Source organism: Arabidopsis lyrata, assembly GCF_000004255.2.
Source record: "Arabidopsis lyrata subsp. lyrata unplaced genomic scaffold ARALYscaffold_5, whole genome shotgun sequence".
NCBI classification, from domain to species: domain Eukaryota; kingdom Viridiplantae; phylum Streptophyta; class Magnoliopsida; order Brassicales; family Brassicaceae; genus Arabidopsis; species Arabidopsis lyrata.
This window is the reverse complement of record NW_003302551.1, coordinates 19,547,308-19,563,502: the sequence shown is the minus strand read 5'-3', so window position 1 is coordinate 19,563,502 and position 16,195 is coordinate 19,547,308. Positions and strand designations below refer to the sequence as shown.

The 16,195-nt window shown below is 34.9% G+C and overlaps 4 protein-coding genes across 4 annotated transcripts; all 4 read left to right on the top strand.

Moving 5' to 3' along the window:
- Positions 1-324: 324 nt before the first annotated feature.
- Positions 325-3,059, top strand: LOC9314369 (la-related protein 6B). Its single transcript, XM_002878255.2, has 9 exons — positions 325-987; positions 1,133-1,214; positions 1,458-1,552; positions 1,684-1,755; positions 1,933-2,012; positions 2,121-2,211; positions 2,335-2,382; positions 2,471-2,536; positions 2,641-3,059. Exons 1-9 carry the CDS (start codon positions 583-585, stop codon positions 2,911-2,913), a joined length of 1,212 nt encoding a protein of 403 aa, XP_002878301.1. The 5' UTR covers positions 325-582; the 3' UTR covers positions 2,914-3,059.
- Positions 3,060-3,401: 342 nt separating this feature from the next.
- Positions 3,402-5,445, top strand: LOC9314368. The gene is made up of 6 exons (XM_002878254.2): positions 3,402-3,725; positions 4,133-4,333; positions 4,423-4,539; positions 4,616-4,765; positions 4,894-4,952; positions 5,110-5,445. The coding sequence occupies exons 1-6, from the start codon at positions 3,522-3,524 to the stop codon at positions 5,243-5,245; spliced, it is 867 nt and encodes a 288-aa protein (XP_002878300.1). The 5' UTR covers positions 3,402-3,521; the 3' UTR covers positions 5,246-5,445.
- A 2,081-nt stretch (positions 5,446-7,526) lies between these two features.
- Positions 7,527-10,050, top strand: LOC9314367 (polygalacturonase). The gene is made up of 4 exons (XM_021024069.1): positions 7,527-8,006; positions 8,578-8,867; positions 9,188-9,416; positions 9,516-10,050. The coding sequence occupies exons 1-4, from the start codon at positions 7,578-7,580 to the stop codon at positions 9,732-9,734; spliced, it is 1,167 nt and encodes a 388-aa protein (XP_020879728.1). The 5' UTR covers positions 7,527-7,577; the 3' UTR covers positions 9,735-10,050.
- A 591-nt stretch (positions 10,051-10,641) lies between these two features.
- On the top strand, positions 10,642-12,305 carry LOC110228022 (F-box/LRR-repeat protein At3g60040-like). Its single transcript, XM_021024068.1, has 3 exons — positions 10,642-11,573; positions 11,667-11,816; positions 11,920-12,305. The coding sequence occupies exons 1-3, from the start codon at positions 10,761-10,763 to the stop codon at positions 12,187-12,189; spliced, it is 1,233 nt and encodes a 410-aa protein (XP_020879727.1). The 5' UTR covers positions 10,642-10,760; the 3' UTR covers positions 12,190-12,305.
- The last annotated feature ends 3,890 nt before the right edge of the window (positions 12,306-16,195 follow it).

Genomic DNA, 16,195 nt, shown 5'->3' with positions numbered 1-16,195 from the left:
TGTCGAGTAAAGAAACACCTTTTTTTTTTTTATAACAAAAGTCTTACTAGCAAATGATAGCTGAGACAACCTAGTCATTCGACCAAGACATCATGTAGTCAAAATTTGATATTTCTGTTCTCTATATGAAAAAACAAACACTTTTCGTCGGACACAAATCAATAGATTTATTTCGATTTTTTTGTTTGTTTTTTATTGCATCACTCAATTACGAAAAAATGACAAAAAAAAAAGAGTTAATATTATAACATGGAAAGTGAAAACCTAAAAACTATTTTTAGTTTTTTTTTGCACTATTTATCTTCTTACAAAATTATTGACATTTATTTTTTGGTGGGATACAAAATTATTGATATTGGAATGAAAAACAAAAAGAAAAACATGGAGGCTATAAATAAAGCGAACACAAGAATCCATCTCCAAGTAAACAGTGTCTTTGCTCTTTCCCCTTCTCCGGGAATATACCCTCATTGCTTAAACCCACAATCATCCTTACTCATATTTCCCACTAAACCCTAATTTGGTTTTGGATTACTTCATCTATCAATTGCAATCTTTCTTTGAAATCGTTCTTCACCTACAATGGCTGATCAACAAACCCTAGATTCTCCTACTCCTCCTCAATCCGTTGATCCCTCTCACTCCCACTCTTCTTCTTCTTCCCCAGCTCCTACCCTCTTAAGAACTTTCTCCTCTAGTCGCCTCAATGCTAATGCTCCTGAGTTCGTTCCTGGTCGAACTACTCCGCCGTTGCCTCAGCCGAGGATGATGATCCCACCTCCGCCTCCTCCTCTGTTTCTTCATATGTACCACCACCCTCCTCCGCCGCTGTTTCATGTTCCTATTACTGGACCTATCCCATTCCTGCCTCACGAGCGGCGGAGGAGAGACCGTAAGAAGAAAGATCAAGCCGAAACTGGAGCTTCTGTTTCTTTTGATCCTAAGAGTGGTTTACCTGAGGATACGGTCCAGAAGATAGTGAACCAGGTAAAAGCTTCAATTTTTAAAACCAAAACAAAAAAAAAGTTTCGATCTTTACTGCTTTCATATCCGTTTTATAACCATTGCTCATTAAGTTTCTAGAAAAATACTCTGCTTTGCTTCAAAGTTTTAGACTTTCAATCATTGTCAGGTCGAATACTATTTCAGCGACTTGAACTTGGCCACAACAGATCTTCTGATGGGATTTATCAGTAACGACCCTCAAGGATATGGTAAGATGTCTGAAACCGTTCAAAGTTGTGTTCTCAAAGTTCTTTTATTTCTTTATCTCACACCATTCACCTAGTGAACACTATTAGTAATCCATTGTGCTTTTGATTAGTCAATGAATGAAGAGATAAATAGTCTTAGCCACTGTGTTTCTACTTCAACAAGGATGATTCAATCTGGAACTTATCTCTGGTCACCATTTAGTTTTCTCAGAAACTTGGCTTTTTGTGTTGCTATTTTCACAGTGCCTATGCATATAGTTGCATCTTTCAACAAAATTAAATCATCCATCAACAGTAACTCCCAGCTTGCCACAGTGCTACAAAACTCCTCAAAGCTTGTGGGTACCCTTATGTTGATCTAATTTCTTTTGTTCACTGTTTCTTCTTGGTTACTCAATCCAAATTTGTCGGATAAATCACATCTTTTATTCGTCAATAACTCCGACTAACCTTTTAACTCACATCTCAGGTTGTTAGTGAAGATGGGAAGAGAGTAAGACGCTTATATCCCATTACCGAGTCTGCTCTAGAAGAGTTACAGGTAGCTCATATCATCCATTCTGTTAGATATTTAGATCTTCCTTCCATCACTATGTGACATCCCCATTATTAAAAGATAATAATCTTTGCAAAGGTCTAGCGAAACTTGTAGCTCAAAGTTTGAGAAACTGAACTTTGTAGATTACGAACTGACTTTGTAATAACCTATCATATCTAGTCCCGAATAGTGGTTGCTGAAAATCTACCTGAGGATCATTGCTACCAAAATCTGTTGAAGATTTTCTCAGCTGTTGGAAGGTACTGATTATTGATGTTAAACCATAGAATGTACTTTTACTCTTTTTTCTGTTCTAGATCAGCTAGGATTTTTGTAGTGTCTCTGAAATTTATTCTCTTATTTGTCAGTGTGAAGCACATTCGGACCAGCCAGCCACAAAACTCTGGCAGTGGTCCTCCATCAGCAGCTAGATCAGCCAAAACTGATTTCAGTAACAAGGTGACTAAGATGCTCACAGTTTTGGTTTAGTTTTTGAGTTTTTTGATTTGAAAAAAGGGGATGCTGTATTTTGTGCTGCTGTTATTTAAAATTGATGTTTATTTACCTTGTTTGTATAAATAGGTCCACGCCTTTGTTGAGTATGAGAGAGTTGAGTTGGCAGAGAAAGCAGTAAGTCTCTTGTGGCCTCGTCCCAGACTAAACAGTGTTACTTCTCCTTGGACAATGTGATAACTTGTAGGCATACATTATTTTGCAGGTCGCTGAATTAAATGAAGAAAGAAATTGGAGTGGTCTTAGGATACGGTTGATGCTGCAGCATGAGGTACATGAACCTTTTTAGGGATTTAAACAGAACTTGCAAGTTCTCGCCAGCCTCACACTAAACTCGAATGTTCCACTCGCTTTTTGTTGTGTTTGGTCATCTAGACAAAGGAACCAAAACATGTTCTTCAAGAACGAGGAAGAAAGGAAGAAGATGACGTGATGAGAACAATTGAGCAAGGACGTGGACAGAATCATTATGGGCGTGGGAATCATCATGTTTCAAACAATCCAATGAACAACAAGACAGATCAAGTGAGCATGGGGAAGCAACAGGGACCAAGAATGCCAGATGGCACAAGGGGATTTTCGTTGGGTCGAGGAAAACCGGTAAGTGTTCATGCCAGAGTGAACCGTAGCTGTCCACAAAAGAAATAGTGTAAAAATGGAGGAAGGGATTCGATTAGTTGTTAGAAGAATATTAATATCTGATCCACAGAGAGAGAGATTGGTCTTCTTCTCCAAAAGGAAAAATTGTTCCTTGGAATTTGGGAGTTAGAAAAGTTTTGCCACACTTGAAAAAAGAGGGAAAATCTTTAAATAGTTACACGACATCGTTTGGATAAAAGAAAGAAATTGTGATATGGTCCCTCATAATTGATATTATATTAGATAAGTCTCCCATAATTAATAATATGAAAAAAAGCCATTGCGGGGGATAAGAATGGGCTTATGTGGGCCTATTTCGATTGATATATATACAAATGACGAATGGAGTCTTTTGGATTTAATAATTTGCCACATTCATAAATGGACCAATAGCTGACTAATCAATGTGCGGTTATTAAGCTGAACCAAAGCTAAACCGAAAATTTTGATTTTCTTGTGTTAATTTGGTCACTGGTAAAGATATATATCCACCATCTCAGCTCACCTTTGTTAGCTTCTTCCGATTTCAACGTTGTCTTTTTTATCTTCTTCTTCATAAAATCATCTACCAGAACGAATTGAATCGTCGGAGACCGTCGTACGTGGTCGTTGTGGAGATGAGTTCGGCTCTACCTTTGAAGCTCTTGTTGCCTCTTACAACAACATCACTACTACCTTCTCCGTTCCGATCAGATAACCCTAATTTCCATCGCCGTCGTTCCTCTTCCTCTACTTCGTGTTCTTCCCAATCTCATTCTCCTTCTCTGCTTTTCTCCGTTAGACGACGCCGATCCAGATCCTCCTCTCCCTCTATTCCCATGGTAATTGCTGATTCTGATTGTATTACTGCTTTTTTTGATTCGAGATTGATTTGTTGGAGACTTCTTAGTCATTGGTATAGGTTAAACAGTTCATTGCATTGATTAAGACTACTACTTTGGTTAACTCTGAACCTACCATGTGGAATTAAGAAATCTGTGACACCTTTTGTTTGTGCTACAGATTCTATCTTACCAATTGAAATTGTTACTAGTTTCTTTTTTGATCATCAATGAATGTTAGTTTAGTTTTCTAAGAACAGCAAATTTAATGAGTACAAGTTATGGTTTGCCCTCAACATCTCAATATCTGTGTTCAGAACTCGTCTTTGTTGCATCTCAGCAATTGCATTTGGTTTTTCACTAATGATTTACTCCCAGGGGCTCTGTTCCTATGTGCTGCTGTATAGTGCTTTCCTGAACAAACGGGAGATCGAGAAGACGTGGATAGTTGGATGAACAAAGAGGAAAATGTGACTTGTAGGTTTGAATCAGATGAAGACACCACCACCGGACTCCGGATTCCAACACAAGCTCAGGCTATCGTTGAAGGACCTGGTTCAGTTGCTGTCTCGGAGCTACAGCCGGTCCCTGATGTAGATTATATACAAGTAAGTTGAACTTCATTTTCATTGCCAATACAATGGAAGATCAAATGTTTTATTAGTCTTTTAGGTTGTAACCATATGTGAATTGGCAGGAGCTGTTGGCTATACAGCAACAAGGACCAAGAACAATTGGCTTCTTTGGAACAAGAAATATGGGTTTCATGCATCAAGAGCTCATTCAGATTCTTAGCTATGCCATGGTTATAACTGTAAGACATTTTGCCTACAATACTACAATTTCTGAATCACATCTTATAACCATCTTCCATGTGATTTATCTTGCAGAAAAACCATATCTACACATCAGGTGCAGCTGGAACCAATGCAGCTGTTATAAGAGGTGCACTTAGAGCAGAGAGACCGGAGCTTCTTACGGTTATCTTACCTCAAAGTTTGAAAAAACAACCTCCTGAGAGCCAGGAACTATTGTCAAAAGTAAGAGACTAGTTTCAAAATTTCCTTTTGCTCCAACTGCATTGTCTTAAATATTTAAATCTGAATATCATCCATTCTTGGCTATGCTGTAGTATACAACTGAGTGTCTTTTGTAATGTCTGCAATAGGTACAAAACGTGATAGAAAAGCCTCACAACGACCATTTACCATTATTAGAAGCCAGCAGGTTTGTCACTCACCACTCTTACTTATCACACACTTTAGCAAAACCGAGAAAAAAATGGCTTTACGAGATATAGTGAAACATTGTAGAATCAATTTTCTGAGACGTACGGTATCTCTCAGTAAGTAAACTTGAGAAAATGGTGATTTGGTTTTTGCAGGCTTTGTAACATAGACATCATATCACAAGTGCAACAAATAATCTGCTTTGCGTTTCATGACAGTAAGCTTCTCATGGAGACATGTCAAGAAGCCAAAAATCTCCGGAAGATTGTTACTCTCTTCTACCTCGATTGATTGATTTCAGTTTCCCACTTCAAACTCTTCTTCGTCTTCTTACTGTTTTGTTCATCTTCCTCTTTGTAAATTAGGAATCGTCATTTACACATACACAACCTATTCTTTGTCTTTCATTCTAAATTTTTTGATTTGCTTTATAGGATCCCTCGATCATTTTTAAGACAGTTTGTGGTTAAATTTCGTTACACTGGCTGATACACCGTCATTAACTCGTGTGCAGTATTAAAAACAAAATCTAAATCATTTGTTGTTAAGACTAATATTGACAAGAAATTTGTACACCAGTTACAATAGGGGAGAGCACCAAAAGGTCTGGTGTGTGACTGTGAGAGACGAATATTTGTGGTGTGTGAGTTGGACGGTGGAGATTAGTCATCTTATGGGCCCCGCCGGTTTGGCTTTTTTTTGGCCGTAAAGAAACGCATTCTAATTGAAGCTAAACCAATAGGGTCTTTTAACAAAATATATACTCCCTCCGTATTTGAATAAATGTCGTTCTAGCATTTTTTCTGTGTTTTTAATTAGTTGTCATTTTAACAACTTTTGCATAAAATTTCCTAAATTACCCCCAATTAATTGATCATAATTAATCAGTCTAAATTACCAAAACTACATATACCAAAAATATAATTGTAAATAATCGTTTCTCATAAGGTTAGTTTTGTAATTCTGTGCCCTTTCTTAATTCACCCAAAAACAGTTGAAACGACATTTTTTCAAATACAGAGGGAGTAGTACTGTATACACTTTAATTTCTAACTACCAAATAACAGTCGTCTGAATTTTGGTCTATACTTTTGCTGACCTTTTAAATAAAATTTCATTTGTTTTTAGACAAAAATTGTTTGTATCCTATCATTTGCTCATTTATTTTCATATCGTAATGTCAATTTTATATTTCAAATTTCTATAAATTTATGACAAAAAATTCCCAAAATATTAGTTTCTTTTTTATCCATCAACAATGTAGGTCTTTCTAGTCTCTACCTATCGTTAAGCCACCGATAATTTTTAGCCAACTAAAATCAACTTAAGATCGAGGTCTCTCATCTAGTCTCTACCCTCTCTACCTAACCTTAGGCCATCGATTAGTTTAGCCAACTAAAATTAACTTAATAGTTATTTTCTGAACGCTAAAGTCTAAAGACGATGGAGATATATTTGTAATCTTGAATCAAAGGAGAAACATGAACTCAACATTACAAGGACATGCTTCTTCTTATGGTTTAATTTCAGCATAGCGTACTTTAATTCGATATTTAAATTACATTTCGTGATCCTAATAACACGGCATGCGGCAATAAATGCGTTGTGTTTAACAAACATCACATTTTTTCTGAATTGTTGCCATGCATGTGAATGTGATTATCACCCCCTCGAAATTTCTTACGATATTATTGGCCAATTGCTTCTCCGTTTTATCCTCCACTTGTCACGTTTCCCACTCATGTTTGGTTCCGTATGACCCGTACATTATTTCTTCTTTAATTGCTCACTTTATTTAATATGCATGGATCCGTAAATTCCTTAACTTGCTTTTAATTATTAGGATCGTGTAACGTTTTTATTGATAATTAGAGCTAAAATCGGTTACTATCAATTGAGTCGTCACATGCATTGATCTTATGTTCTCTACCATCAACATGCACTGCCCCTGGCAATTCCACTTGCTTGTTCAGTTATCAAATATTTGAATACAACATAGATGATTATATGTAGGAACACATTCGAGTTCTAATCTAAAAGTCGTAACTCCTAAGCATTCGGACAAAATCAACTAGTGAAAATTCTCGCGTTGAAGTTTGTTTGATTCAGAAACTTTCTATTTTGGTTTTGCTAAAGTTACATAAAATTACTATATGAAATTATAACATATATATAGATTCATGTAATGGGACGGTAAATCTTTTTTTTTTTTTTTTTGGGTCAAAGGTCACACAGTAAATCAATAAATAAACAATCTGATTTTTTCAGCATAAAGAAATCATGATAAACGATTTAACCAACAGACACAACACAGACTTCTAAAAACTCAAAAGTACCACTTGTTATATTATGAAATTTGACAAAACAAAAACTGGTTTCAATCGATTGACAAACCACTCGAATAAACCATCTAAGAAAATCAATTTCATATCAAATTTTATCATCTAAGGTTTCGTTTATATGATAATATATATAGAAAATAACAAAAGAAATATGTTAATCAACAAAAATAATCCCTTTCATAAATACGCAAATACTATATATACCTTCCACTAAACCGTTTTAAATCCCCCACACCATCACCACTTTCCAACTTCTCCCTCTATCTCTCACTCTCAAAACAATGCCTTCTTCACTTCTCACAGTTCTTCTCTTTCTCCTCTCGATCCCATCGTCCTCAGCTCAAACCTACAATATCCTCTCTTACGGAGCCAAACCCGACGGTAAAACCGACTCCACCAAGGCCTTAACCGCCGTGTGGGCCAAAGCCTGCGCCTCGGTCAAACCGGTAACCATTTTGGTACCTAAGGGACGATTTTTCTTAAGAAGCATTATTTTTGACGGTGCCAAATGTAAACGCAAGTCCGTCACGTTCCGTATCCAAGGTACACTTGTGGCTCCATCGGATTATCGAATCATCGGTAAGGAAAATTATTGGATTTTATTCCAGCATCTCGACGGCCTCTCTGTGTACGGTGGAGTTCTTGACGCTCAGGGAACTTCTCTTTGGTCTTGCAAAAAGTCCGGCAAGAATTGCCCGAGTGGCGCCACGGTAGGAACTTACTCATTTTAACGCCTTAATGTTATCTTTGAATTATGCCTTTATAAATTTAAATTGTGATAACTGATAACCTACAAAATGAACATTAATATTGCTGTTGCCATATAAATTCTGATCATCAAAGTTTTTTGTATAAATTCCTTCAATTTTGTCTTATTGCTTATGTTCCAACCTTTATATTGTTGAAATCATTTAAAAGCATTTTCTTAATATTATATATTTTGAAAAGAATATCCGCCGTTTTCTTGATGAACTTCCGCAAATTCCGCTAGCACGATCCCAAATAATACATTTTCCGTAATTTTTTCTCCACTTTTCCGCTAACATATAAGTTACAAGTTACATTCATGCATATAAATAGTAAAATAGTTCTTTTTTTTGGAGCGATGCATTTGTATGGATTAATATAAATATCATGTGTAGTTGACTTCTTACGTTAACTAACGTAGAATGCTCATTCACATGTACCAATCATAGAGTCATTGATATAGTGATAAACTTTATTATATACTATTATTTTCGGGTACATGAAATTGACACGTGAGCAACAAATTGCAAACAGAGCATAGGGTTTCAGAGCTCAAGCAACGTGGTGATCTCCGGGCTGACGTCATTAAACAGTCAGATGTTTCACGTCGCGATTAACGGCTGCCGTAACGTGAAGCTCGAAGGAGTCAAAGTTTCGGCTGACGGAAACAGTCCAAACACTGACGGAATCCACGTGCAGTCATCATCCACCGTGTCCATCCTCAACTCCAAAATCTCCACCGGCGATGATTGTGTCTCCATCGGTCCCGGCACTAACGGCCTCTGGATCGAGAACGTCGCTTGTGGTCCTGGCCATGGTATCAGGTATTAATCAATTACTTCTATAACTTCATTTTTGTTCCGATTATTTTTAGATTTTATTGTTTTCACCTTTGGTTTATGAATTATAGGGTTGATACGGTTTATGAATTTAGTAATCAACACAACTACAACAATAAAATAATGTTTTGTTCCATCCATTAATTTTCAGTTTCATGGATTTCTTAATAGTTTCTTAGTTGTGCTTTCTTTTTTGGGTATTTTAATTTTATTATACTGTTAATTGGTTTTTGCCATTTCTTCTATTTTCTCCATATCAAACATGTTTATATTTTGGTAATTGGTTCTCTTTTCATATATTACAGCATTGGGAGCTTGGGAAAAGAAAGTGTGGAGGCAGGTGTACAAAACATAACAGTAAAAACGGCGACGTTTACAGGAACAGAGAATGGGGTGAGAATAAAGTCATGGGCCAGGCCCAGTAATGGATTTGCTAAGAATATCCGTTTCCAACATTGTGTTATGAACAACGTACAAAACCCAATCGTTATTGACCAAAACTATTGTCCTGGCAACGAAAATTGCCCTAATCAGGTTCACATTTTTTTTCAAAACATATTAACATCACATACAAAACTATTCTTAATTTGAATATATTGACGAAAATTGGTTTATATATGTTTGTTATGATAGGTTTCTGGGATAAAAATTAGCGATGTAATGTTCTTCGATATACACGGAACATCGGCGACAGAAGTCGGAGTGAAATTAGACTGTAGCTCTAAGAAGCCGTGCACCGGAATTCGAATTCAAGATGTGAAGTTGACGTACCGGAATAAACCAGCAACAACAGATTGTAGTCATGCCGGAGGAAGTGAGGCAGGATTTCAACGGCCCAACAGTTGTCTATGACCAAATGACAAAATATTTGTCTTCATTTCGTTAGTTGTGAAATTGTAAGTAACGTCGTATTTTCCATATGTATTACGGCTTTATTCCTGGAGGGTTGGGATACGTTAAATTATGGTCTATTAGTAGTATTTTTCACAAAATCATTTTCTGATGATGCTATTTGTTATGCATTAGTTAATAACCAAATGATTATGAATGGGAATTCAAAATGAATAGACATGTCTTTTATAAAACGGATTAAATCGATAAATGTACATCATAATGCCTATTGCCTAATATAGTATTATCAGCTATTTAAAGAGTTACGTGTTAACAATGTTGTCTAAGTAAATCCAATAGTCTATGCGTAATTCTGGGAGGGAAAACAAAAATGTTTGTATGCACAAACCAATTTGTCGTCCATTTTATGAATCAAAAAGATAAATACGAGTGCGAGTAATATGATTAAAATCGAGATTAATTAAGTCTGAAGAAAATGGAAATTAATTATTATTTTTTGTTATATTTGTAAATGTCGAAATTAAAAATCTTTATGTTGCTTAAAGAAGTATATTTCCATAATTTTAAGCAGTTAGACCGAGTTTTAAATATACTTGAGAAGATTCAAAAATAAAAGCAAAAGTTAGGGATATTCGGACGGAGACGGTGATAGTAGCAGGAAGAAGAAGGCCTTTGATTTTTCTACATAACCTTCAATTCAATCGAATAAAGTAAATGTTGAAGCTTTAATTTTTGTACCCTCTCTTAGTTTTGTTGTTTATTGCAAGCTTTGGGATGTGGATTCCATGGTTTCCTCGTTTGAGCTACGACTTGGTTATAGATTGATTGATTTTGATGGAAACTGTTGTATTTTGCCATTAATCGGCTTTTTTTCTGGCGTTAACTCAAAGCTCGAATCCTTCTGGCTTCCAGAAGAGGTTCATGGCAAAATCTTGTCCTTGATTCCTACAAAACATGCTGCTTCAACATCTCTTCTTGCTAAAAAGTGGAGGAATGTCTTTAGATTAGTTCATAATCTTGATTTTGATGATTCTGACTTGCTGCAACCTGAAGAGGGTCAACAAGAGGGATATGTCATGCGGGAGAGCTTCAGGAATTTCGTTGATAGAACACTCGCTCTGCAATGCGCTTCTCCTATCAAGAAATTCTCTTTACGATGTGGCATTCACATGGCCAGCGAGTTGGCTTGTGTGGGCCGCTGGATATATATGTAATGCCGTGGAACGTAGTGTTTTGGAGCTGGACATAAGCATACGGACCTTCTATAAATTAGTTCTGAATTCTGAAACCGGTGTTGTGGAACAGCCCGCAGATATGGAATACGGTGAAGTCTTTCTGCCTCCTGAGCTCTGGAAGAGCAAGACGCTGGTTAAGCTGACACTGGGAACAAATATTTCTCTTGGAGACCTTCCTCCAGATGTGTCTCTTCCAGCGCTAAAGAGTCTCTGCATCGATACAATCTTTTTTTGTTATGGAGATCTGTGTGACGTACTTCTTCCTGGTTGTCCGGTGCTAGAGGAGTTAGTTGTACGCCACGAGAACTGTGAAGCATTCCCATTCTGCATAGCGAGTCGGACCATCAAGAAACTATCGGTTCACTACGATTGTGAGTTTGGAATTGGTAACATGAGTTATATGTCATTTGATGCCCCAAGTCTTGTGTCCCTCGACTACTCCGATTATGCCTTGGCTGAGTACCCGCAAGTTAACTTGGAGTCCCTACTCGAAGCTAGGCTGGATCTTCGTTATTCTGAAAGAATCGAGAAGCCGGATATAACGGCTCTGATTATAGGGATAAGCAACATCGAGACCCTGCATCTATCTCCCGGTTCTGCTGATGTAAGTTTTTCCCAAAATTTGTTTATCCTTAAAAAACGTTAAAGAGCTTAGACATTCTTGAAGTATGTTTGTGTGTGTGTGTGTGTGTTTAAGGTGATTTCTCGATGTGTTGAACATGGACTATTTTTACCGGTGTTGAACAATCTGGTTAATTTATCTTTTGGGAGTAACAATAAACGAGGTTGGACACTGCTGCCGTATCTGCTTGAGCAGTCTCCAAAGCTTGAAACTCTAATCATCCAGGTATATTATATATCATTAGCGAAAAAAACATGAACGAATATATCTAGAGAGAGACGGACTTAGTCGTTGATCCTTTACATGCATATTCTTGATGCTTCTCCAGGGTTTGGATGGTTACACAGGCGACGTTACCATGCGTCCGTTCCAAGTAAAGGTGTTGCATGTTCTTGGTTATGGAGGAACTGCTAAAGAGTTGGAACTCTTGAAGAGTATTATTGGGGAATCGAAATGCCTGGAACTAGTGCAAGTGGAGGTTGCACAAGGTGTTGTGGTGGATGATGCCATTGCATGGCAAATCTATAGGGATCTAATGACGCATATTGGAGTTTCAGATTCATCAAAGCGCAAGATCCAAGTTGCATATTTCATGTAGCTTAGACAATTATTCTGTGTAACATTAAACTCATAAATTGCTTCATGTTGCATTGCTCTTGCAGGAGCCTCTTTAATTGCAGGGAGAGGGAGCTACTTAAATATTCTGTAACATTAAACTCGCAAGCCATAAATTTATTTGCATTTATGCTTGCAGATGGTATCTGGAACTGATCAGTCGATGTTTCAAATGGTGTGTGCTTAACAAACAAAGAAGCAAACATTTTTTATTATGTTAATTTTCGAAGGGTTGAAATTGTACGTGAAATTATGGTCTAGTATTTTCACAAAATCAATTTCTGATGATGCTATTTGTTATGCATTAGTCAATGCGGACTAACCATGCATTAGTCAATGCGGACTAACCAATGATTATGAACGTACGTGGGTATTTAAAATGAATGGGAATTGTGTTTTATAAAACGGATCAAATCGATAAATTGTACATCATAATGCCTATAGCCTAAGCCTAATATAGTATTATCAGCCTCTTCTTTTTTTTTTTTTTTGTGTGTGCAAAGTATTATCAGCTATATAAATGAGTTACGTGTAAACAATGTTGTCTAAGTAAATCGAAATGTTACAAATCCAATATATATGCGTAATTCTGGGATGGAAAACAAAAATGTTTGTATGCATAGCATATATGTGATTAAACAAGGTACAATTTGTCATCCATTTTATGAACAGTTGAATCAAAAAGATAAATATGAGTGCGAGTAATTTGATCAAAAATCGAGATTAACTACGACTGAAGAAAATGAAAATTTAATTATTATTTTTTGTTATTGTTTTACATGTCGAAATTAAAAAATATGTATGTTGCTTAAAAAAGTATCTTTCCATAATTTGAAGCAGTTAGAACGATTTTTTTAAATATACTTCAAATAATTAAACATGAGAAGATTCAAAAATAAAAGCAAAAGTTAGGGATATTCTGACGGAGACGGTGAGAGAGGGTATAGTAGCAGGAAAAGGAAGGCCTTTGATTTCTCTACATAACCTTCAATTTAATCGAAAAAGAAAAGGTTGAAGCTTTAATTTTTGTATCCTCTCTTAGTTTTGTTGTTTATTGCAAGCTTTGGGATGTGGATTCCATGGTTTTTTGATTTTTCCTCTTCTTCTTACAAGCGCCTAAAGTGTTAAGCCTCGCTGGAACCCCATCGTATGTGTGGGTTTCAGGTGATTTGTTGGTGTGCTAAAACGTGGGACTACTTCTACCGGTGTTCAAGAATTTGGTAAGCTTGTGTATTGGGAGTAAGAATAAACGAGGTTAGAAAGTACTGTCATATTTGGAAACTACTGTCATATCTGGGATGTGGATTCCATGGTTTTTTCCTCTGCTTCTTACAAGCGCCTAAAGTGTTAAGCCTCGCTGGGACTCCATCGTGTGTGTGGGTTTCATGTGATTTGTTGGTGTGTTAAAACGTGGGACTACTTCTACCGGTGTTCAAGAATTTAGTAAGCTAGTGTATTGGGAGTAAGAATAAACGAGGTTAGAAAGTACTGTCATATTTGGAAACTACTGTCATATCTAATTGGACAGTCGCATATTTCATCTAGCTAATTCTTAGTACTAGATTTTTTACCCGCGCATTACGCGGGATTTTAATTTAAAATCTATTTTATTAATAATTTTTTGAGCATAAATTAAAATCATTCAAATTTTAACATTTTAACATTATTCCATATAAAATGTGAATATACGGAATTTTATAAACATTATTTAGTGTAAAAGTACATCGATAATATCATGTTGCTAGAACAGTTTTATCGAGCTTGTTTTACCCATTGAAGCAAGTGCATCGTGCTATAAAAGAATTCTCGACTAAGTCATTAATGTGTCTATCTTATCTAACTTTTCATGATTACACAACCAAACGGTTAAATCTAACTTTGAATCTAATACTTTGTTTAATAATGTATGTCATGTATTTTCTAAAAACTCATTCTTTCACACAATGAATGAGATCTCAAATTTTTTTTTACCTTAGTCATATGTATTATCTTTCTAAGTTTTAGAAATTTATTTTCAAAAAACTTTTAATTACCAATTTTTTCGTCATCTTCTATGATACACTTGTTGACTCTCGACATCTACTTTCTTTTCACCTTCTATTGATTCAATATATAATACTCCCTCCCTTTCGAAATGTAAGACGTTTTGAGGTATTATTTTTGTTTCAAAATGTAAGACGTTTTCAAGTTTCTATGCAAATTATATATTAATTAAATATTTTCTGATTATTTATATATATTATGCAGTCTCATTCATGATTGGTTGAACTTTTTAAAAGTGGATATTTCTTAATCTGTGTGTTTTTGACTAAAACGTCTTATATTTTGAAACGGAGGGAGTATATATTAGACTGTGAATTGATTTTCAAGACATATCACTAACTATTTTCTTCTTAATTACTATCTTTCAATACTCAAATTTTTGTGTTAAAAGGATTTGATTCAACTGATGAAATATCAATAATATTAATAATATTTTTATAGTTTTCTTATTATTTTAACATCTCGTTTATTTTACATAATTCATTTTTAGTTATGTAAAACTTCTATTAATTATAAGTAACATATATATACACTCAATAAATGTTTTAAATGTATTTAAATGTAAAATAAATATTGTTGCTTAGGTGGATGGTTGGGTGGATATGCTAGATGGAGAAAAAACTCTCTCATTATATATCTAGATTAATCGTGCAATCTAAGAACATTTCCATTGGTTATGAGTATATAAATAATAAAGTAACATATGTTCAATCGAATTTACTTCAATTAATTTAAATTTTTTGAAAAAAAATAAGTGACATGTGTAAGATGAGTTTCTTATTAAGAACCTTAGTTTTTTCTTTTGATTTTTTTTTGAAAAATAAGGATATACATTCTACAACAATAAAGAAAATTGTTCTACAAGGAGCGGAAAATTTTAGATTGATAATGACATTTCTTTCTAAAATTCCCAATAAAATTTATAGACCACTGAATTATCGACAAAAAGAAGATTCACGAAACAAACAAATGTTGTTTAGGGTTACGAAAGCATGATCGTTTAGGGTTTTATACCTTCCGTGAAGGTGGTGAGAGCGATTCGCTTTGGGAACAGTGAGATTTTGGTGAAGGTGGTGAGAGCGATTCTCTTTGGGAACAGTGAGAGGTGTTTTGCTCTCTGGTCTACTTAAATAGTAGTAGTAAAGTGGAATCGAATTAACTAGAATAATACTAGTAAATTAATTCTCTTTGGTCTCTAGTCTGGTCTACAAGATTTGGGTTAAATATTGGGACAATTAATCTTTAGCAAAAAAAAATTATTAGGACAATTTGCAATTAAAATGCGTTATTACACTACTACGTTATTTATTGGTTTGGTATAAAAGAAACATTTTATCAGTTACTCTGTAAATTCATGATCTCGGGGCATAATTTCTTAATTTATCTATTTATAAAAAGATTTTTTTTTTCAGGTATTATAATTTTTTTTTTCAATGTATTTTCTTAATGTATTACAATTTTTTTATTTCAAGGTATTTTTTTTTTCAATGTATTTAAATATTTATATTTAGAAGAAAAAGAAAAAAAAAAACCTCATTTCACAATTAATAAAAAAGACTATATGTATATGAATTCATTTATGATCGACTAGGGATTCTTCACTCTTAGAGCGGGGTTGATGCCTCCTACTCAGTTTATGGGTCTTCTTCCATGCCTCAATTTACCTTATTTGGATGAAGTGTGACCTTCGGATTCATATACATATATATATATATATATATATATATATATATATATATATATTTGCCTATTTTATGACCATATTATAGACGATACTATAATACAATAGTTTTAAAACACAACCTATTTGATATAATAAAAATTAGAACCGAGAAAAGTTCTTGTCATAAAAAAACACCAATACCATACATTATTTAATATAATTTGATTCTTCTTAATGTATCATACATTAGTGTGTGTATATATGTATATTAATATGATTATTA